The 18,737-nt window shown below is 44.5% G+C and overlaps 1 protein-coding gene across 29 annotated transcripts in view; it reads left to right on the top strand.

The window, feature by feature from the left end:
• Window positions 1–18,737, top strand: part of CACNA1C (calcium voltage-gated channel subunit alpha1 C) — a 734,056-nt gene that overhangs the window by 527,545 nt on the left and 187,774 nt on the right. For 22 of the 29 annotated variants that reach the window (XR_015721584.1, XM_087855491.1, XM_087855502.1 and 19 more), the window contains 2 exons: window positions 9,455–9,558; window positions 17,380–17,552. Coding sequence is in view for 28 of the 29 variants with exons in the window: in XM_087855491.1 (XP_087711617.1) it covers window positions 9,455–9,558; window positions 17,380–17,552 (277 nt within the window). In the remaining variant the exon portion in view is untranslated. Of the gene's footprint in view, window positions 1–9,043; window positions 9,148–9,454; window positions 9,559–17,379; window positions 17,553–18,737 lie in introns of all 29 variants that reach the window. The other 7 variants (XM_087855496.1, XM_087855495.1, XM_087855503.1 and 4 more) reach the window with 1 other exon arrangement.

The raw sequence follows: 18,737 nt of genomic DNA, 5'->3' as shown, positions 1-18,737 counted from the left end.
AGATGTGACCCAAAGAAATACTGTCGCAATGACAGCCAGAGTGGGGAATGAGAAGAAACACACAACTGCAACTACCAATTTTCAGCAGCTGTGTTGTGCTTTCTCCCCTGGGGTGTGTGTGATAGAGCTCAGGCTGGGAATGGAAAAAGTGTCAGAGGTGAAGGAACAATCCCAGGCTCATGGGACATGTCTCTCTGATTTTCCCAGCACCTTCCCAAAACGGCCATATTGTGTGTGCGTGCATCTGTGTGTGTCTGTGTGTGTGCATGCATGCACGTATGCATACACACACACAGACACACACACAGACACACACATACCCCTAAAGGTGAAACAGCCTCATACTTGGGTATTCATGATGGAAGCACTTCTCAGCCCAATGCTCCTGCTTTCAGACGATTTCTCTAATTGCCTTGACCTTCTATGGCCATTTCTTCCTTTCCTCCTACTTCTTCTCTCTCCCTCTTACTTCCTCCCCCTTCAGCATTCTCCTTCTTGCCTCTGAGCCTGTTTCTCTAAACCCACAGACTCTCAAATCTCAGTGTACTTTAGTATAAACGATGGAGCTTTCTAAATATAAAGATACCTAGACTTCCCTCCAAGCCACTGAATGAGAAGTTCCAAAGTTAGGCCCCAGTATCTGCATTTTGAAAGGCTTCCCAGGTGATTCTGATGCCCAAGCTGGAGTCTGAAAACCCCTGGAAGTCTAACCTATTCAATCTGCATGGTGATGCTTTGATGTCACTGGATTTGAACCACTGGATTTGAAGCTATAGTTTCCATGGAAATTGGAGAAGTAGGGTCTTCCACTCAGAACAATGCATTTCCCTTCAAATCCAAGGGGCAAGTCTAGAGGATGTTGGAAGGAGAAACCAAGATTTTCAAGTATAGCAATGAATGGAAACCCCAGAGCCAGATTCATTCTGAACTATCAAACAGCTGGTTATATGTTCCTAGGGAGAGAATCAGCCATTAAAACACTAAAGAATTGATTAAAACTGGTTATTGCTTGGGATGGAAGGGATCAGGGAGGTCAACAGTAGCAAATGACAGACCCTCGCCTCCTACTGTGGATAATATCAAATCCATTTCTCTTTTTCTGTGACATCCATTATTTCATCCCATTGTTATGATTTGAAGAGTTAGTAGACTAAAAAGTAAGATCAAACTTGGTCAAGTAATACTTGAACAAGTCCTCAGCTGTTAAAGCTACTGACCACACATTTGGTCAAGGCTCCAACTAGGTGGACGATTTGTTGAAACATTTGTTTTACTGAATCTGAAGATGACAGGGTAAAGGGTGGGGGACACTGAGGATTTGGAAACTAAGCCAAAACTTATTTTGAGGTGTGGTTTCCTTGGGCAATGGCTTCTTTTTTTTTTTTTTTCAAGATTTTATTTATTTATTCGACAGAGATAGAGACAGCCAGCGAGAGAGGGAACACAAGCAGGGGGAGTGGGAGAGGAAGAAGCAGGCTCACAGTGGAGGAGCCTGATGTGGGGCTCGATCCCATAATGCCGGGATCACGCCCTGAGCTGAAGGCAGACGCTCAACCGCTGTGCCACCCAGGCGCCCCTGGGCAATGGCTTCTTAAGCCAAAGTCTTTTCATTTACTCTCAGAATGTCCATGCCTCTTCTAAAATAGTGGGGAAAGGTTAGCAAACAAAAGTATCATTCTTCTTTAAAAACAGTGAAGCACCAACCCAGGAAAGAATCCAGTACTGTATGGCATTACCATTGGTTTCTATTTGTATGTTCAGATTTTATAGATTGTTTTTTTTTAACCAAACGCCCCTAACTTTTTGCATATAATTCAAGACTATTTGTCTTACATGGTTTGAGCATGTGCCTTCCTGAAGACAGAAGAGGCTGCTGAATCAAGATGATTTACAGGACTCTTAGACGTGGTCTGAGGACTAGGGTCAGTTTGAAACCATTATCCCTTCTACATTACATCCAGATCCCAGTTAAGTAACATAAACATCAATCAAGTGTCTGTTCAGTGCTGAGTTTGTACTCGAGATAGCCTCATGCCCTTGGGAAACAGAGTAACATGACTGCTTACCCAGGGTTTGAAACACCTGGAGAAGATTACATGTGAGACTTGTGGGAAAGGGAGGCAGCAGTTAGAAGCAGGCATAACCCAAGAATACACGTTTCTAGCTCTTCTGGAATCTAGATGCCTGAATAATCCTTTATCAAGAGGATTCTGTTGACCTCTGCTCACCCGATACCCTCCTGATCCAGGGTCTCCAAGAATATTACATACTGAGCAGCACGGTAAAAACACTCAGATCTAGGTTTTCCTGGACCCACACCCCACCCTACCTACCACCAACATAGTGGGATCACTTCTTTCCAAAACCACCCAGTGCCCCCACACACAACTGGTTTCTGCAGGATCAGTTGTTTCACTGATTTTTAAAAAATAGAAATTGAGCTTAAAAATAAAAATAAAAATAAATAAATAAAATAGGATTAGAAAGAATACTTAATAAGAAATCATATAAAGAAAAGATTTTTAGAATCACAAATAGTGACTTTTGTAGCGTCTGGGTTAGTTTGGGCTCAGCAGGAGAACTTGGGAATAAAATTCTAATGCTTTAACCTTTCATAAGTCAGTTGTCAGCTCCACACTTGGTCTTGTCCCACTTAATGTCTGGACATGATAGGAAAATAATTCCTTCTAAACTCTCATACACACACACACACACACACACACACACACACACACACACACACACAGATGGCCACTCATATCTGCTCTTGGTGCTGCTGAAACATCCTCATTTATGACAAAGATCTTTTACATCCAGGCAGATTGATTCAGGCTTTACCCTATTTTTTCCCACTCCATCTTTTCTTCAAAAAGCCACCTCTTTTCACTACAGAATATAGAAAATGAGTCTCTGAAGGCATCAAGAAAGCAGAAATGGAGCTGAGTTCTATTTATGACCTAATAGTCATTCTAAGTGAAGAGCTAGGAAAAAATCCTCAAGTAACCTAGAAACAGCATCTTGGGCTCTTTAACGGGTATCAGAGCAGAGAAAGTGGTAGGTTCTACTTAGGACCCTGCAATTTTTAACTTTTAATCTGCTTCTGTTAGAGTGTTCCCCACTTAGTGCCCATGCTGTTTTGAACAAAGGATGCTATCTAGACAATAAACTAGTGGTTTATAAGCATATCAAGAAAGAAACTTAGCATCTCTCAATGCTATTATTTAATTTTTAGGTTTTATTTTGTTAATTTCACTGGTATTAGATGAGACCTTATTCAGTAATTCCATTTAACAAACATTTATTGAGCATTTACTATTTTCCTAGGACTGAGTAGGGACTGGGGTGGAGGGATGGGGAGAAGAAGGCCTGCCCTCAAGGAATTTAGGATCTAATTGAAGAGATAGAGGACACATAAGGAAACATGACTTAGCACGGGGCAGTACACTCAGGGAGAGCTCTGCATTGGCCAAGAGCACTTCGGGGAGAAAGGGGAATTTCACTGGCTTTGAGGCCCCTCCCCTGGGGAAAGCAAGCTTTATAACATTTGGGGAGATTGGAGAGAACTGTTTTTTAGGTTCTCTCAACAGAACCAAGAAACAGCTCAGCTTCCCCAAAGTGTTCTCACCCAAGGTGTCTGAAAAGCCACCTGCCTAGAGGCGCAGTCACAGGTATCAAACACGACCCCACACCTGGTGGCTGCCCAAGACAAATAAGCAGGTCTTCCTTTGGTTGTGAGCCAGCTCTCTCCTCCAGGTGTTCATACTGGGGGACACCACTCTACTCATACTCCTTAACCTGCCCCAAGATGTCAGTGCATGATCCCATCTGAGTTCAGGGATTTTTAAAAAATAGATCAAGGAGTTGAATGTGTTGGCTTGCCTTCATGTTAGGAGACTTTTGGTGTCTTTCCCCATATAATCCAAGCTTTTACTTGTGCTCTGAGGCACTCAGGGGTTTTCCATGTACGATAAACAGGTGCAGGGGCAGGAAGGAGTCAGGTGGAACGTGTCTGACTTGCTACTCACTCATTGACCCATGGGTGCAAACCCTGTGTTCACAAGGAAGGTGATAAAGGTCAAGAGAGTCACAGCTTTTTTGAGCCATCACCCTGGGCACTGGCATTGATGGCAGCAGCAAACCCTGTCCTCTAAGTATACTCTGTGGAAAGCACTCTTGATTTTTATGGGTCTACACCTCCTGCCTTTGATGTCAAGTGACAGCCCTTTCAGCATTCGCTGAAACTATTTAGTCTTTTTAGATTCGCAGTGCCTGTGCCATGAACCTTGTAGGAGAAAGTGCCACAACTTGAAAACTCATGGAAACCAGTGAGGATCAAGAGTGGCCTTGGTGCACTAGCACCCAGGAGGTGTTGTTCTTCATTTTTCTTTTTTGGGAAAAAAGTTTATGTTGGATTTGAAGGTTTAAGGTTGAGGTTGCCCTCAAGGAATTAGATATTGTTTTCTGAAGGTTCTGTGTTTTTCATTCAGTCTCACGTTTGGTCAGTCTATGGATTCTAGGAATAATAAGGTATGTGTTTCAGCAAAGGCTAGGGTCATCCTGTTAGTCCTTGGGCCTGGAGGCTACAATGGCTGCTGATGGTGGACATCAAGATGCCTAAATATGTGCCTTCCTTAGAAAAGTCACAAAGCTTCCTTTGCTAGACCTAAGAAACATATAGCTTTAATGGTTTGAGAAAACCTATCCTTTTTTCACCTCTAAATAAGGGTGTCAGCAATCTAGGTCATTTTTTTAAAATATGTCTTTATTTATTCTCTCTTCTTAATAGCTCCATTCCAGCTGATTTAAGACATCAATCTCATCACTCCAGGCATTGCCCTACTTCAGAGCCACCCAGCATTGTATGTTCTCTACCCAGTCTGCCCCCAAAAGTAGGTGGCCTAGAATAAAGAGGAGAAAGTAAAAGAGAAAACAAAAGGGGCACTTTCCTCTCAGGCCAGAGCCAGACACACCAGAGAATCACCTGCCAGTGGCTGCCGAGCATTGCTTGCTGAGGAAGTGATGGGGTCTTAGGACCACCTTGGAAGCTCGTTAATCTCTCATCTGTCCTCCTACTTCCTGCCCTTCACCTGCTATTCTGCATCTTAAACCTTGAAAGAACTGCCTCACAGTAAGGAAGAGACCAAAGCAGAAGCATAGGACAAGGGAGAAGTAAAGACTGTGAGTCTCCTGGATATGGCCCTGGCTCTCTGTGGGATATCTATAGGTCATGAAAATATCCATGGGTCATGAGGTTATCATGACAATATCAATGGGATATCTGTGGGTCATGAGGTTATCATGAGGATATTAATGAGATATCTATGGGTCTAGAGGTTATGAAGCTACTAATGAGATATCTATGGGTCATGAGTTTATCTGTGGGTCATAAGGTTATCACAACACTCTCATTGGGTTATCTGTGGGTAATGTGGCTTGTACCTCCATCCATTTGAGGGTCTTAATGATGCTGGAAGTCACTCACCTGTGACACAAAGGAAAGGACACCCAAACTGAATAAGAGCCCAAGGAAATCTTTAAGGTTCATGGGTTTGTTGACTTGTGAGAGAGATGTGGCTTGGGGAACTGTATTTTATGTGAGGTTAAGTGTTCACAGATTCAGGGTTATGAGGAACCAGTCAGGAGATATTTCATTCCAAGGAGGTTGGTTGAGTGCCAGTCACCCCTCGCACCCACTCACCATCTGCCAGGGCTCTAGAGGCAGCTCTGGGAGGGTGAACTGCAGCAGGTGTGCCATTGCCTCCTGCAATTACCTGTTTCTCTCTGACCTGAGGAAGGTAAGGAGGTCTGAGATCCGGGGCAAAGCAGGAGAACTCACTCAGAACAGGCCCCCTCTGCCACTCTTGGGAAAAGCTCTTCTGGGATTAGCACAGAGCAGCTGGTTTGTAAGAATCATGGAGTCCATGCACGTGGGGTTGTATGCAGAGCACCATGGGTGTGCGCCTTTTCTCAGGTGGGAGGCCACAGCTCCTGTCAGCTCATCCTAACCTGACCACTGTCCCTGACTCTGACCTTCACTGGCAGGACTTAATCTGAGAAAGGAAGAGCGAGGACGGTTAGAGGCTTCACGGCCTCGGACCCAGCGTCCACACACTCCTCCTCACAGATGCCGTCTTTGGTCCCAGGGCTGTTTTCAGTGCCATCACTCTCACTGGCACAGAACACAGTGTCTTACACACAGTAGGCTCTCAGGAAAAACCGTTGAACAAATGTGGATTCTAATGAGACCGTTGCTAAGAACAGTGAAAGGCTTATGTCGTAGTCCCCCATAATAAAATGTGACATATAGACCCTGGAATCATACAGCCATCCTTACAATCATTATGTGGCCTATGGTTGGCTAACTCACCATCATGCCTATGCCTTTTTCCTCCGTAACCTCATTTCACTAGTCCTGCCCCTTCTTATATGGGTGTAGTTTTCTTTTTGTCCTCCTGGATGGTTATTGGACTTTCCTCTGCTGGTTTGGTTTCCTTTGTTGCCTTGGTTCAGACAGTTACTTCCTGGTTAAAGGGAGCTCCCAGGCTCCCTGTGATAGGGACAAGGTCTGACACACACAGACCTTTCTGCCCTGCCTCTCGTAACAACCGCTGTTTGGCTGGATATTTTAGTCCTCAGCCACTGGGAAAAGCCTCCATCCCAGAGCCAGGATGGCTTTTCAGCTGTGGGCTCTATTTTTAATAATTGCCAACTTCCTAGGAAACCCCCAATTCCGTCCCAGGATCACATGGCTTCTGGCTTCCTTTCTGTCCCTGCACTCCTGCCTTCAGTTGCCTTACAGTGCGGGATTTACCCAGTCCTGCCTGGTCTGGCATTTGCTTGCTTCTCCAAGCCTCAGCCAGTTACTCTTCTCCCTGCACTTGTAGAACCCCGGATGTTTATTCCTTAGCTGCGTTTACCAATTTGTGTTGTAGTTACCTTTTACTTATCTGTCCCCGTGCTAGCAAGGGCTTCCTATTTATAGCAGTGCCTGGCACATATCAGCTTCATTCATTCACTCAACATTTACTGAGTACCTGCCATGTGTGAAGCCCTGTTTCTGGCACTTGGGATACACTAGTGAACAAACCAGACCAAAACTGCCTGTCTTCAGGGAGCTTTCATTCTAACATGGAAGAAAAACATATAATAAATGAATAAATGATACAGTTAGAAAGTGATAAGCACCATGTGAAAAACAGCAGAGTATGTGGGAATGGGAATGCTCAATAAATTCATGTTGAATTGAATTATGACATGGTTAAGTAGACAAATGTTGGGAACTCTTCTTTTGCTCAGTGACTGAGTTCAAACCAATGATCCCCAAGCCCTGAACACAATTTTTGTACTCTATGCCATGGCCACATTTGGTAGATTCCTCTAACCAAAACATAGTGACCCCAGATAAATAGTATTAGATTTGAAAAGAACATATCAGGATGAAACACTTCAAACCAATCCAACTAGGTAGGTCTCCCAGTACTTCTTGATCTTTTTTACTCATAGCACACAGAGAACATAGGATTTGTCCAGCATCCTCAGGCACATGGGTAAGGTTTCTTGGAGCCTGAGAAGCCCTGCGGGCTGAGGGGTACTATTCCAGCACATGTGTAACTCATTTGATGCACCTGGCTTTAGAATCCCCTGGGGACCAAGTCATGAGGCTTGCTGACTTGGGAGCAATAGCCCAGGATCGGTGTCGTTAACAGTTCTTCCAGATGATTCTGATGCTGGGGGTCTTCAGACCACACTTTAAGGAACACTGCCATGCTACAAAGCAGAGACAGGTAGTACTCACAGTGTTTGTCATGTCCTTATATTTGAAGTTGAGAGCTATGGGGAATGGTGTAAATCAGTGGTTCTCAAACTTGCTAAAATGTGGGTTGTTAGACCCACCTGCAGAGTTTCTGGGAGGGCAGAGTATGTGCATTTCTAAACAGGTCAGGACCACACTCTGAGATCCACTAGTGTCAATCATTCGGGAAGCTGGTATATTAGAAATTTGGATTCCTGTAAGGCAATTTCACAAGGACAAAGTTGGGGTTCATTTTGGAAAAATAGGACTAAATCCTGTTTAGTCTAGTTGGAAAGCATTAAAAAAATAAATTTGAGAAACTAAATCAGAACAAATTTCCTGTTTGATAAAAATGCTGCTCTGTGGTTTCACGTCGTGTTTACACCTACCCTCCAGCCAGCTTTGTGCTGGTAAATGTTTAACCACCAGTTCTTAGGGGCAAAGAGTAAAAGAGGGGCTGGTCTGTGTCACTCGCCCACTCTGCCCACCGTGGCGGGTTTCGGGCTACGGGTTCGCATTCAGTGACGTCACTGAACACAGACCAGGGAAGAGACGCGTGGTGGCTCTCCAAAGCCCAGAGGAACCGGGCCCAGCACACCAAGCCTCCAGCTACTGCAGGGGTTTGCCACCTGTCAGAGGCTGCCTCTGTTATCCAGTTAGGTACTGGTCACAGTCTCCAGGCTACAGGAAATGCGGTTGCAGGACAGGAACTGTTCTCTGCATAAATAACCCAAACGACCATCCTTCCTGGGCCATGGCCCAGAGTGCTCATGAAGCACTGCAGTTTTGCTTCTAAATTCCGGGCCCAGCTCAGGAAAGCCCCTAGGGAAGGGATCTCCTTCCTCTCACATCTTCAAAGGTTCTGGGTGTCTGGCTCCTTCAGGAAGAGCTGAGGCACTCCTGACACCATATAATGCCATATAAACCCAACTGAGCTGAAACCATCCTAGGTTGAAGAAATCATTTTTTTAGGTAACCAACCTTATTAGAGAAGTGAGAACATTGAAGAAAGTCTTCTGGTTCCAGAAAATAAAACAACAGAGACAGCCAAAAGTCAGAGCCTGCAAAGGTCCCTTATGGTCCAGGTCAGAGTCACAGGGAAGTATTTTGAATGTGAATGGTACCAGAGGTGACAGTGGATCCTGGTTCTGTCTCGCTAGTCTCCTCCAGTTCTGTCCACAACCTTCCTGCCTGCCTCCTCACTTTAACTCATTCTGCTCTCTCTTTCCTAACCTGCCTTCATCTTTCCAGATGCAGGACGCTATGGGCTATGAGTTACCCTGGGTGTATTTTGTCAGTCTGGTCATCTTTGGATCCTTTTTCGTTCTAAATCTGGTTCTCGGTGTGTTGAGCGGGTAAGCTGACCGTTTCTATGTACTCTTTACAATGCAGCCGAGCAAGGTCCCAGGTCCCACTGTATCCATCACCAGGGTCCTCGGGGAAGGGATCCTAACAGGCCAGGAAAACCAGAAAAAAAAAAAAGTCCCCATTCAACCACAGATTCTGACCCATTGGCTGGGCAGGCTATTTGGCCTCTGATTTGCACCTAAAGGATCCCCGGGTCCCGGCGCTGCTTGGGTCAGTGTCCAGGAGCCGGTGATGGGCACTTGGCCGTGCTCGGCTGCTGAGTGTGCCTCACTAACTATCATTCCATTCTTCCAGGTCAATGATGCCGTAGGAAGGGACTGGCCCTGGATCTATTTTGTTACACTAATCATCATAGGGTCATTTTTTGTACTTAACTTGGTTCTCGGTGTTCTTAGCGGGTAAGCAGGACCAAGGAAAAAGGTCTTGATTTTATTTTATTTACTCTTTCTGCTCTTCCTGGCTTTATTCTTTTTTCTGGCTCTGATAAACCTGGGATGAGAGGCCACCTCAGGAGCCTTGAAGTGAATGTCCTTGGCCTGGCTGGACAGAGAATCAAATGTATAAGGATTAATCTGTTGGTTTGGGCTTCACGAGGAGATACTTAGGCCCGCCTGTCTCCTGCTAGCCCATCCAAACCCCTCCCACCCTCAAGCAGCTATTCAGGTAGGCAGGATGCTTCTCCTTCTACCTGAGGAACTGCATGGTGAGAGCCTTGAGCTGAAAGGGTTTGGCAGTAGGGATTGCCTTGCCAATAGGTACTTGCCTGATTAAAGTTTGTGGCAGGCTAACAGTAAAGATTTCAGGTAGCTTTTATGCAATATTGAATGGACTGGGGTAACAAGAGTTTGATTTAAAACATAAGTAAACAAATACAAACTAAAAATAAAATTGTCTTTGGTTCTAATTCATAGACTCTGCAGTCCGTGTCTTATATACCCTTTTTCTGAATGGAAATGGCACTTAGCTGTCCAAAGCCATAGATTATTTAAGATAGAAGAGATGGAATATACTTTCCTTTAAATGTATCTGCTTAGCTACGTGTATAAAGTTTGCCTAATTTCGGCCTTTGCTCTGATGAAGTTAAAAAGTGGTAGAAATAGCATACGGTTGGGGCATCAAGCTGCCCTGGGGATGGCTACCTTGACACCGTGGAGACTCACTGGGCCTTTCCTCAACCCACCTTCTTCTTCACAAGTCCACACCAGCCATGCCAAGGCCTAACACCTAAATGCTCCTGGTGACCTGCTCATGGGTGACCTACTCTGCTGCCTTTGCTACAAGGGGGAGGGGGACAATCTGTTTCTGCCCTGCTCAAGACAGGTCAGCTGCTTTGAATAGCCTTTCCTACATCTGCAGGGACATTAATGCTGGGAGAAAGTCAGGCATGACAGGAACGATTGCATTTAACTTTTCCTAAGTACATAAACTGGGAACAGCTGCTCCTGTCTCCTGCCATAGCCTAATGCCAGGCAGGAGCGTCAGGTTTAGTCTTTGGGATTTGGTGAAGGGAAGAATTTGCTTCCACCCTCACTCCATCCCATGGTGGGTGGCCTGTTAGAGACTTTGATGACACCATGCCTTTTGCCAAGGTAAGGCCACACAGGAAACTAGTGTCTTCCATCAGGGATAAAAATGAACAGGACAACATAAGCCCCTGATGAGCTGCCTGGAAGGTATAAAGGTTTTCATTTTTGTGTTCCAACACAAGAAAATGCTCCTGTGTTTATATGTAAATCAAAGCATTGAAAAAAACAAATTCATCACTCCCACTCAAGACAAATTTGGATATCCCAGCTCTGCACTTGTGGGATGCATAATGTTGGGCAACTTCACCCTTTTAAACTTTAGTTAAGCATCAAAAAAAAATGAAGATAATAATACCAGCTCATAGGTTGTTGTGATAATAGAGTGAGATTATTTATGTAAAATACTTGGCATATAGTAAGTGCTCAATAATGGTGCTATCATGACTATGATTATTCTTTACTTGGTACCTATCAGAACTGGAATTATTGCATAAAATCCTCAGCCTTTTCCTTTTAAAGATGAAGGAAGCAAGCCCAGGGGTAGATGGCTTATGTGATGTCATTGTGCTTCTAAGTATTAGAACGAGGACTGAACTCAGGCAGGGCCTGGACCCCATCTTCCCATCACCGTCCATTGGATATACATTGAATGAACTTCAACTGTAACACAAGCTAGAGCTCTGAATCTTTAAAAAAAAAAAAAACCCATGATTCCACTTTCTTCCCCCAGAGCTTAGGAAGAAATCTAAACAAGTGAAATTCCCCCCAGGAATCCAAAATGGAGAATCAGCACTAGCCAATGAAGTCCCCTCTCCAAGTAGGATATCTACTCACAGCCATTCTTGGCTCCCCCAGGAAAGTTGTCTTCCTGGCAGAGAGGTCAAATGGCAGCAGCTGCTGATGTGAGAGAGAAGTCATTTTGAAGACCATGTCTTGGACCAACTCAGTCCCATTGAGATAGGGTGTGTAAAAATACCTAGCCCAAAACCTGGCATGGAGTAATGCTCCAAACATGAATTGACTCTGAACACTAAGGCTTTCAGACTTCAGAACTGTGAGCTCTGGAGTCCATACATTGGTCTCTACAAGACACCTTCCCCAGCACCTGCTCCCTGACCCAGTCTCGAAGTGGCAGTCTGCTCCTCACAGCTCTGGAATTGGTGATGGAACATCTCCCAAGGCTTCCTGGGCTGCTGAGCACACCCTCTGCACAGACAGAGAAGTGTTTATGGGTAGGCATCTCCCCTTCCTGGTTTGAGGAGGCCTCCTAATCAGTCAACAGGGCTGGCTGCTCTGACTGTGCTGCCCTAGGGTCCATGCAGTGACAAAACCTGGAATCAGGCTCTTATTGGCTAACCATATGCTGGCAGCGGTTTCAGTTTTGAGTCAGCATCTTGATCAATCAGGACAATAACATAAAAGTCACCACAAGAATGCAATAAAACTCCCATGTATTCATCAGTCAGACTTCGATTAAACTAACCGTCCAAAAGCATCCAAAAAACTCCCAGAGCTTCACAAAATTCACTGTCCCACTGATAGCATTAAAAGTAACCAGCCTCCATGGCAGGCTCAGTGCATGGAGCTTTTGGAGGATAACTCATTCGAAGCTCACAACAACCTTATGAGCTAGGTGCTATTTATATCTACATTTTAGAGAAAAGAAAATTGAGGTCCAGGTGAGGAAACTACCTCAATTCTTACAGGTGAAAATGGAGGATCCAGGATTAAACCCAAGCAGTGTGAATCCATAGCTTCTGTCCCTAACCTCCATGTTATACTGTCCCCAAACCCATTTAACTGGCTAATCCCATGTTTCTAAATTAAAGTCAAGAAATGGGGAGGTAAAGAGCAGTAAATGCAGTGAGAAGGAGCAAGAGGAACAGGGAGGAAGGCAGAAGCAACGCGTGGGACAGCTGTTGGAAACTGCCGCTGGGAACAGAAAGAGCCCCAAGAGGAAGCTGCAAAGCCACCACTCAGGAGCCTGCAACAGGGCATGGTTGTTGAGCATGGGGGCTGGCAGCCATGCAAATGTTAATAGTCCTTGAGAGAGAACAGGACCTCCCCCTGCCCAGCTCGGTAGAACTACAGCCTTGGAGCATTTGGGAACTGGAGGGGCCTGAGACCCTAGAGCCATCAATTAAAGACAGTATTATTTTATAATCCAACACAGTAACTCATCCTCATAAATTATGTCCTTCGGTCACCAAGAAAAGGTTAAATTGTGCTTGGAGTGTTCTATTCATAAAGGAAAGAGGACACTCTATAAAGAAAAATGTAAACATTCTGAGATTTTGGTCACCAGAGGGTTAGGCACCCTTTATCCAGAACATTCATGTATCCAGAACATCTTACTCCTCATGAGGCCAGATAGAGTCAGTGTAAAAAATATATATCTCATGGAGTTTTTCAAAATGGTTTCATGTTCATTATCTATTGATCCTTACAAGCCTCAGCACTGGTATTAGCACAGACAAGAATTGGATTATATTTGCTTTTCTCTCCAGAAATCTCAGTCTTCAGCCTACTAAAATTAAAGCAGTGACAATGGGATTCTCAAAATTGCACTTAAGCTGTAGTTAGGTAAAAGTCCCTGGACTCTGGAATCTGGTCACTTTTTGTTTTAAGTGATTGCAAACCGAGGACTTCAGACATGTGCCTTCAGTAGACAAGGAACTCAGGATCTCTCCTTTTTTTTTTTTTTAATATTATGGTAGTCACCATACAGTACATCCCTAGTTTTCGATGTAAAGTTCCATGATTCATTACTTGTGTATAACACCCAGTGCACCATGCAATATGTGCCCTCCTTACTACCCATCACCAGCTTATCCCATTCCCCCACCCCCTCCCCTCTGAAGCCCTCAGTTTGTTTCCCAGGAACTCAGGATTTCTTAGATGGATAGTCATCCTGTCCTCTTTCCCACCAGAAGATGGGCTTGTCTCTCTCCACAAAACAGCAGGGGGCTTGGTGGGGAAGAATTTTGCAACCTGAAAGCATAACTGGACCATGGCACTATAGTTAAAACACAATGTCTAGGCCCAGAAGGATCCAAGAGAAATGCCAGGACATGCATTCTTTGTGGGTGGAAGCAGAAGAGAAAACAACATCTAGAGTCATATTCACTATCTGTGTAGTTATATTTTATGGGGTCACTATGAACACTGAATTAGTGAATACTAAACCATTACTCTTGGACTCTTGGGGAAAATACAGCGCAAGGATCCTGTGAGCCTCTAGTTACAACAGTTTCGTCAACCAACCAATACACAAACTTATTTTATGTGCGTTTCTGTTTAAAGGCATCTTATTTAATATATATCGTTGATTCATTAACATTGTGCTCATGGCCAACAGCACTGTAACTGATGCCTGAACAGAGATTATCTAACACGTGTACATTTTCCCTAAGGCACATCACATCCTGTTGCACTTGAGAACACTAGACAGCACTTCAGCACTGTGCTAGGGGCTATTTTTAACAGAAAAACCACCAACAAAAAGCACAGAAATGTGACAAACATGGCACTAAAGAGATCATAAAAAGTTCACTTGTTTACAGTATGAGAGCTGAAACAAGAAGGCAGAGTGTCGCCGTGTTTAAACACAGCTGCAAATGTGACTCATTTCTTGTCATGCTGCACATGTCTGCATATGACCACAAAGGTACACAGGTATCGATTCGGGAATTACAAATAAATTTTAGCAAGTAAGCAAATTCGCAAATACGGAATCTATGAATAATGAGAATCCACTGTATTGATCATCGGAAGGCCTAGAGCCCCAGCCTTCTGTATTGATTGGATTTCCCACATCCACCTCCCTCTGCATGCTTTACATTACTGAGCACTGGCCCCCAGCTCTCCATTCCACCCCTCATTTTTCATGTTGGCCATTGTTGGCAAGAGCTGTGCTCCTGCATTATGACAAATCCCATGGCTGTGACTGATTGTCTAGCTAGCTCTGGTCCACGGGCCCAGCACAGCCCGTCAAGCTGGGGCTTCATGTCTTCATTAGCTCAGTCCCCAGAGCAGGCACATGGCTGGCATCCAGGCGAGGAGATAAAGAGAACCAGATACTATCACCCAGGAAATCCCTTACTGCGTGAAGTCTGGAGAAAGAAACCTTGGCTTACCTTCTATCCAGCCACAAACCGAGTTATGCCCCTCACTCCATAGAAGCCAATGGGAACCAGCAGGGCTTCAAATCTGACCCTGCCTCTTCTCCATTCCCCTCAACCCTAACACAACCTCATTTTCTTTTCTCCTCATCTCCCAATTTAAAAAAATCCCTAGACCACTCCCAGTCCTAACCCCTTTTAATCCATAAAAATGGTGATACTAAAAACCTCTGCTCTCCTAAGCAGCACAAGCAAAAGGCAAATACTAGATAGTGGAGGTGGTGATAGAGCCACACCTATATGTTAGGGTGTGGATGATGAGCTTTCATTCCACAGGGCAGATGCTGCAGCTCGGGACTGGGTCCGTCGTTCCTACTCCAAATTGATCCCTCCCTTATTCTCCTGACTCCAGAAGAAGGATGGGTCATTGTTTTGTAACTAGAACTTAAGCCCTCTGAGAAATAATCCAAAAGAGCTAAAGTGAACCCTCGGCTATTCAGTCCCCTTAGAACCCAAAACCCACTCCACAGAAAAGAAATGGAGAATGCAAATGTGTGTGGACAAGAAAGTCCAGAGAAGGGTCCTGGAAGGGCAGTTGTTGGAGTCAATTTGCACGGGGTAGGAACTGCTGTATGAAGTGACTGTCTCCAGAGGATGAGTCTACAGCCCAGGTAGTATGACCAGATACAGGGGATCTATCCATGCTCATCCCCAACAGCAAAAGGAAGGACAGAACAAAGCAAGGCAAAGCTTCCATCTTCATTTTGAACTGTCAATCTGGCCCCTTTCCCCTGGCATTAAGTTCCCTGGGAAGGAAATGAAGGTACCCGCCAGTTGGCAGGAAGCCGGAGAAAGAGTAAGTTCAATCCAATTAGAATTGGATTCAATCAAATTTAAGAAGTAAATTCCATCCAAAGCAGAGCATCATTAAGGCAGCAGTTGAAGAAAACTTATTAGCTTGAGGGCCCCCACATCTCCCAATTAAAAAATTCCCTAGACCACTCCCAGTCCTAACCACTTTTTATCCATAAAAATGGTGATACTAAAAATCTGTGCTCTCCTAAGCAGCACAAGCAAAAGGCAAATACTAGATAGTGGAGGTGGTGATAGAGCCACACCTATATAACTGAATGGATTCAGGAGTTTTTGTCTACCTGTGGTTTGTTGCTGTGTCCTTCCAAGGTACCTTTCAAGAAATTCCTTCAAGGTGGTTTCTACAGCCTTCTGCCCTGAACTAGGCCTGTACTGATGAGAGAAGGAGGAATCATGTCTCTAGGAATTAACCAAGATGCCCAGTGCCTGTCACACTCTCACACATGCACGCACGCACACACATGCATACACATGCACATACACACATGCGCATGCACACACACACCACCGAGAGCCCCATTTCCCATAAACTGAGTATCAAAGACCAAAATGCTCCTAATATACCTATTTTGGAAGAAAAGACACAGACTTGCTTTGAGAGTTGAGAACTAGCTTTCTTGATCATTACGTTCTGCTGCCAGCCCCTTCCTTGCTCAGAAAGTGAGTTTAAAATCAGGACAGAAAGAAAATAGGAAAGAAATACCCATTCTGTCAGAAATTTTTCAATAGGCCCTTCTTCCAGCAAATCCCAATCCAATTCCAATTTCTACTCATTATTACTTTAAACTGAATGCATCATTTAACTTTTATATCATCTTGCTTTTATGTATTTTTCCAGTCTGATTAGATTTCTTTTTTAACCAAAAGGGCAGCCCCCAGGACATTTTCTTGTGTTTAGAGTCCTCATTTGTCTCCTTGTGGGGAGGTACTTTCTCTAGATTAGAAATCCTTCCAGGCATCTTAAAAGTAACAAAACAAACTCTAGTAATGAGAAGAGAGGTTGAGGTGGTTAAATCTTCTGGGCCTTAAATCAGTGGTGTACTGGTAAATATTTACCAGTTGGCTTTTTGAGGGGGGGAAGCCCTAGTTTGTAGCATTTGCCAATTTCTGTGGTGTAAATATACCGACCATGGCCGCTTTCAAGCCACAAGGACACATCAGTGAAGCTAGAGCAGCAAAGAGCCGTGTGCGGTGGGCTCCTGGGAGCCAGTGCGGTGAGTGGGCTTCAGCATACCACCAGCCTTTAACGCCTTTGTCACCCAGAGATGCTTATGAGGTCTCCCAATGGCCACCCAATTCCGGGGGGAATGAAAGTGCACAGTCCATAACTGTCATGGAGGTTTTTTAGTGACTGTTTGAAAGGGGTTTCCAGGTCACTGAAGAACAGTTGTTATTAAAAGGCAAAAGGCTGTGACCGTGATCCAAGAATAAGGGAAATGGACTTCATCCATCCCTTTGTACTCTGGTGGCCTGTGTCAAGAGTCCACCTCAGTGACTTTCTGCTTATGTGAGAATAAAGACAAAGCTTGGGATGAGGAGAGAAGGCTGTCTGTGGAAAGCAGGGACAGGTGGGTGGGTCTCCTGGTGTGAAGAAATTAATCCCTTTGTTTCTTCTTATCTCCATCTCTCCTTCCTACCCACCTGGCCCTCCTCCTCCTCGTGCACTCCCCTGCCCTGCCCCTCTGCTCTCAATCCCCAGAGAGTTCTCCAAAGAGAGGGAGAAGGCCAAGGCTCGGGGAGATTTCCAGAAACTTCGAGAGAAGCAGCAGCTGGAAGAGGATCTGAAGGGCTACCTGGACTGGATCACCCAGGCAGAGGACATTGACCCTGAGAATGAGGATGAAGGCATGGATGAGGAGAAGCCCCGAAACAGTGAGCATCCATCCTGTCTTGGTCTGGGTTCTGGGAGAGGGAGGAGATGGTCCAGAACAGCGAGACCTACCACCAACTTGTCCTTACAGTTTGTCTTCCTGGAGCAACATTTGATGCATTGATTGCAATCATTTCTACTCATAGAAATTAGTTGCAGGTGTGAAATAATTGCTATTGATCTGTTAAGCCTCATATTCCTTTTAGGTCCAAAGATTCCAAAAGACAGTTGAGATTTTGCTAAGGCGGAATCTTTTTTTTTTTTTTTTAATCAGACATCCTCCTCCAGGCTCCATCTCTTTGGGCAGGGGGCAGATTATGCCCTTCCCATTAGACTTTGAAAATCCCTATTGCGTAGGAATGTGTATACATACATATCCTAACACACACATATAAATATGTGAGTCTAATTTCTTGTCCTTATTAGCAGACATTAATTATGTCCATTGTGTTCAAACTCCCCAGTTAGTTTCTGTATGTTTCTACTCATTAGTAACTGAGTTCTAACTGGGAATCTGGGAGAAGGAGCAGGTGGAGGGAAAAGGGAAGAAGATAGTCAAAGATGTGAATAGAAAACAGAATCTCTGCTCCCTCATTGCAAAGACTGATTTAATACATCTATCAACTTTTCCATTTCTGATAACTCTGCTCAAGGTGCAAATACAAAATTAAAACACACAAACAACAAGGGACTCGTAACAACATAATTTAATAACCTAAGGAGACCTTTATGCTCTACTAAGTAGTTTTGCAAGTTGGAAGACCACACCTTTGATGGATTGTAACAGTGAGCAATGATGCCACTGAGGGTCTTTCTGGAAAAGTGCCTGGCAGCTTGCATTATACTGTTGATGGTACTGTGGCATAGTTGATTCGTTTGTGGACTGAATGGTATGGTGAATAAATAAGTTGGTCTGTGAATGACAGAGAAGCTTACCTCTAAGACACAGGAATTGGCATCTTGGCTCCCCTCCTCACCTTAAGTCAGGGTGGAGCCCCTAAGTCATGATTAATGGTGATAAGCATGCTTCTTACCATGTTAATAAAAATGTGCAGTATCCACTACTTGCTTAGCTATTCATTGCCATCCACAGAGTCATATAGTTATTCTGTTCTCTGGCAAAGCAAGAGCTTCCAAGGAGAAGTATGCTGCTTCTCTCCCTTGCCCATTAAGTGAATAAATTCCAG

Source organism: Ursus americanus, chromosome 25 (assembly GCF_024610735.1).
Source record: "Ursus americanus isolate L20-20 chromosome 25, mUrsAme1.1.p, whole genome shotgun sequence".
NCBI classification, from domain to species: Eukaryota; Metazoa; Chordata; class Mammalia; order Carnivora; family Ursidae; genus Ursus; species Ursus americanus.
The sequence above is the reverse complement of the archived record's forward strand: the minus strand, read 5'-3'. Positions and strand labels throughout refer to the sequence as shown.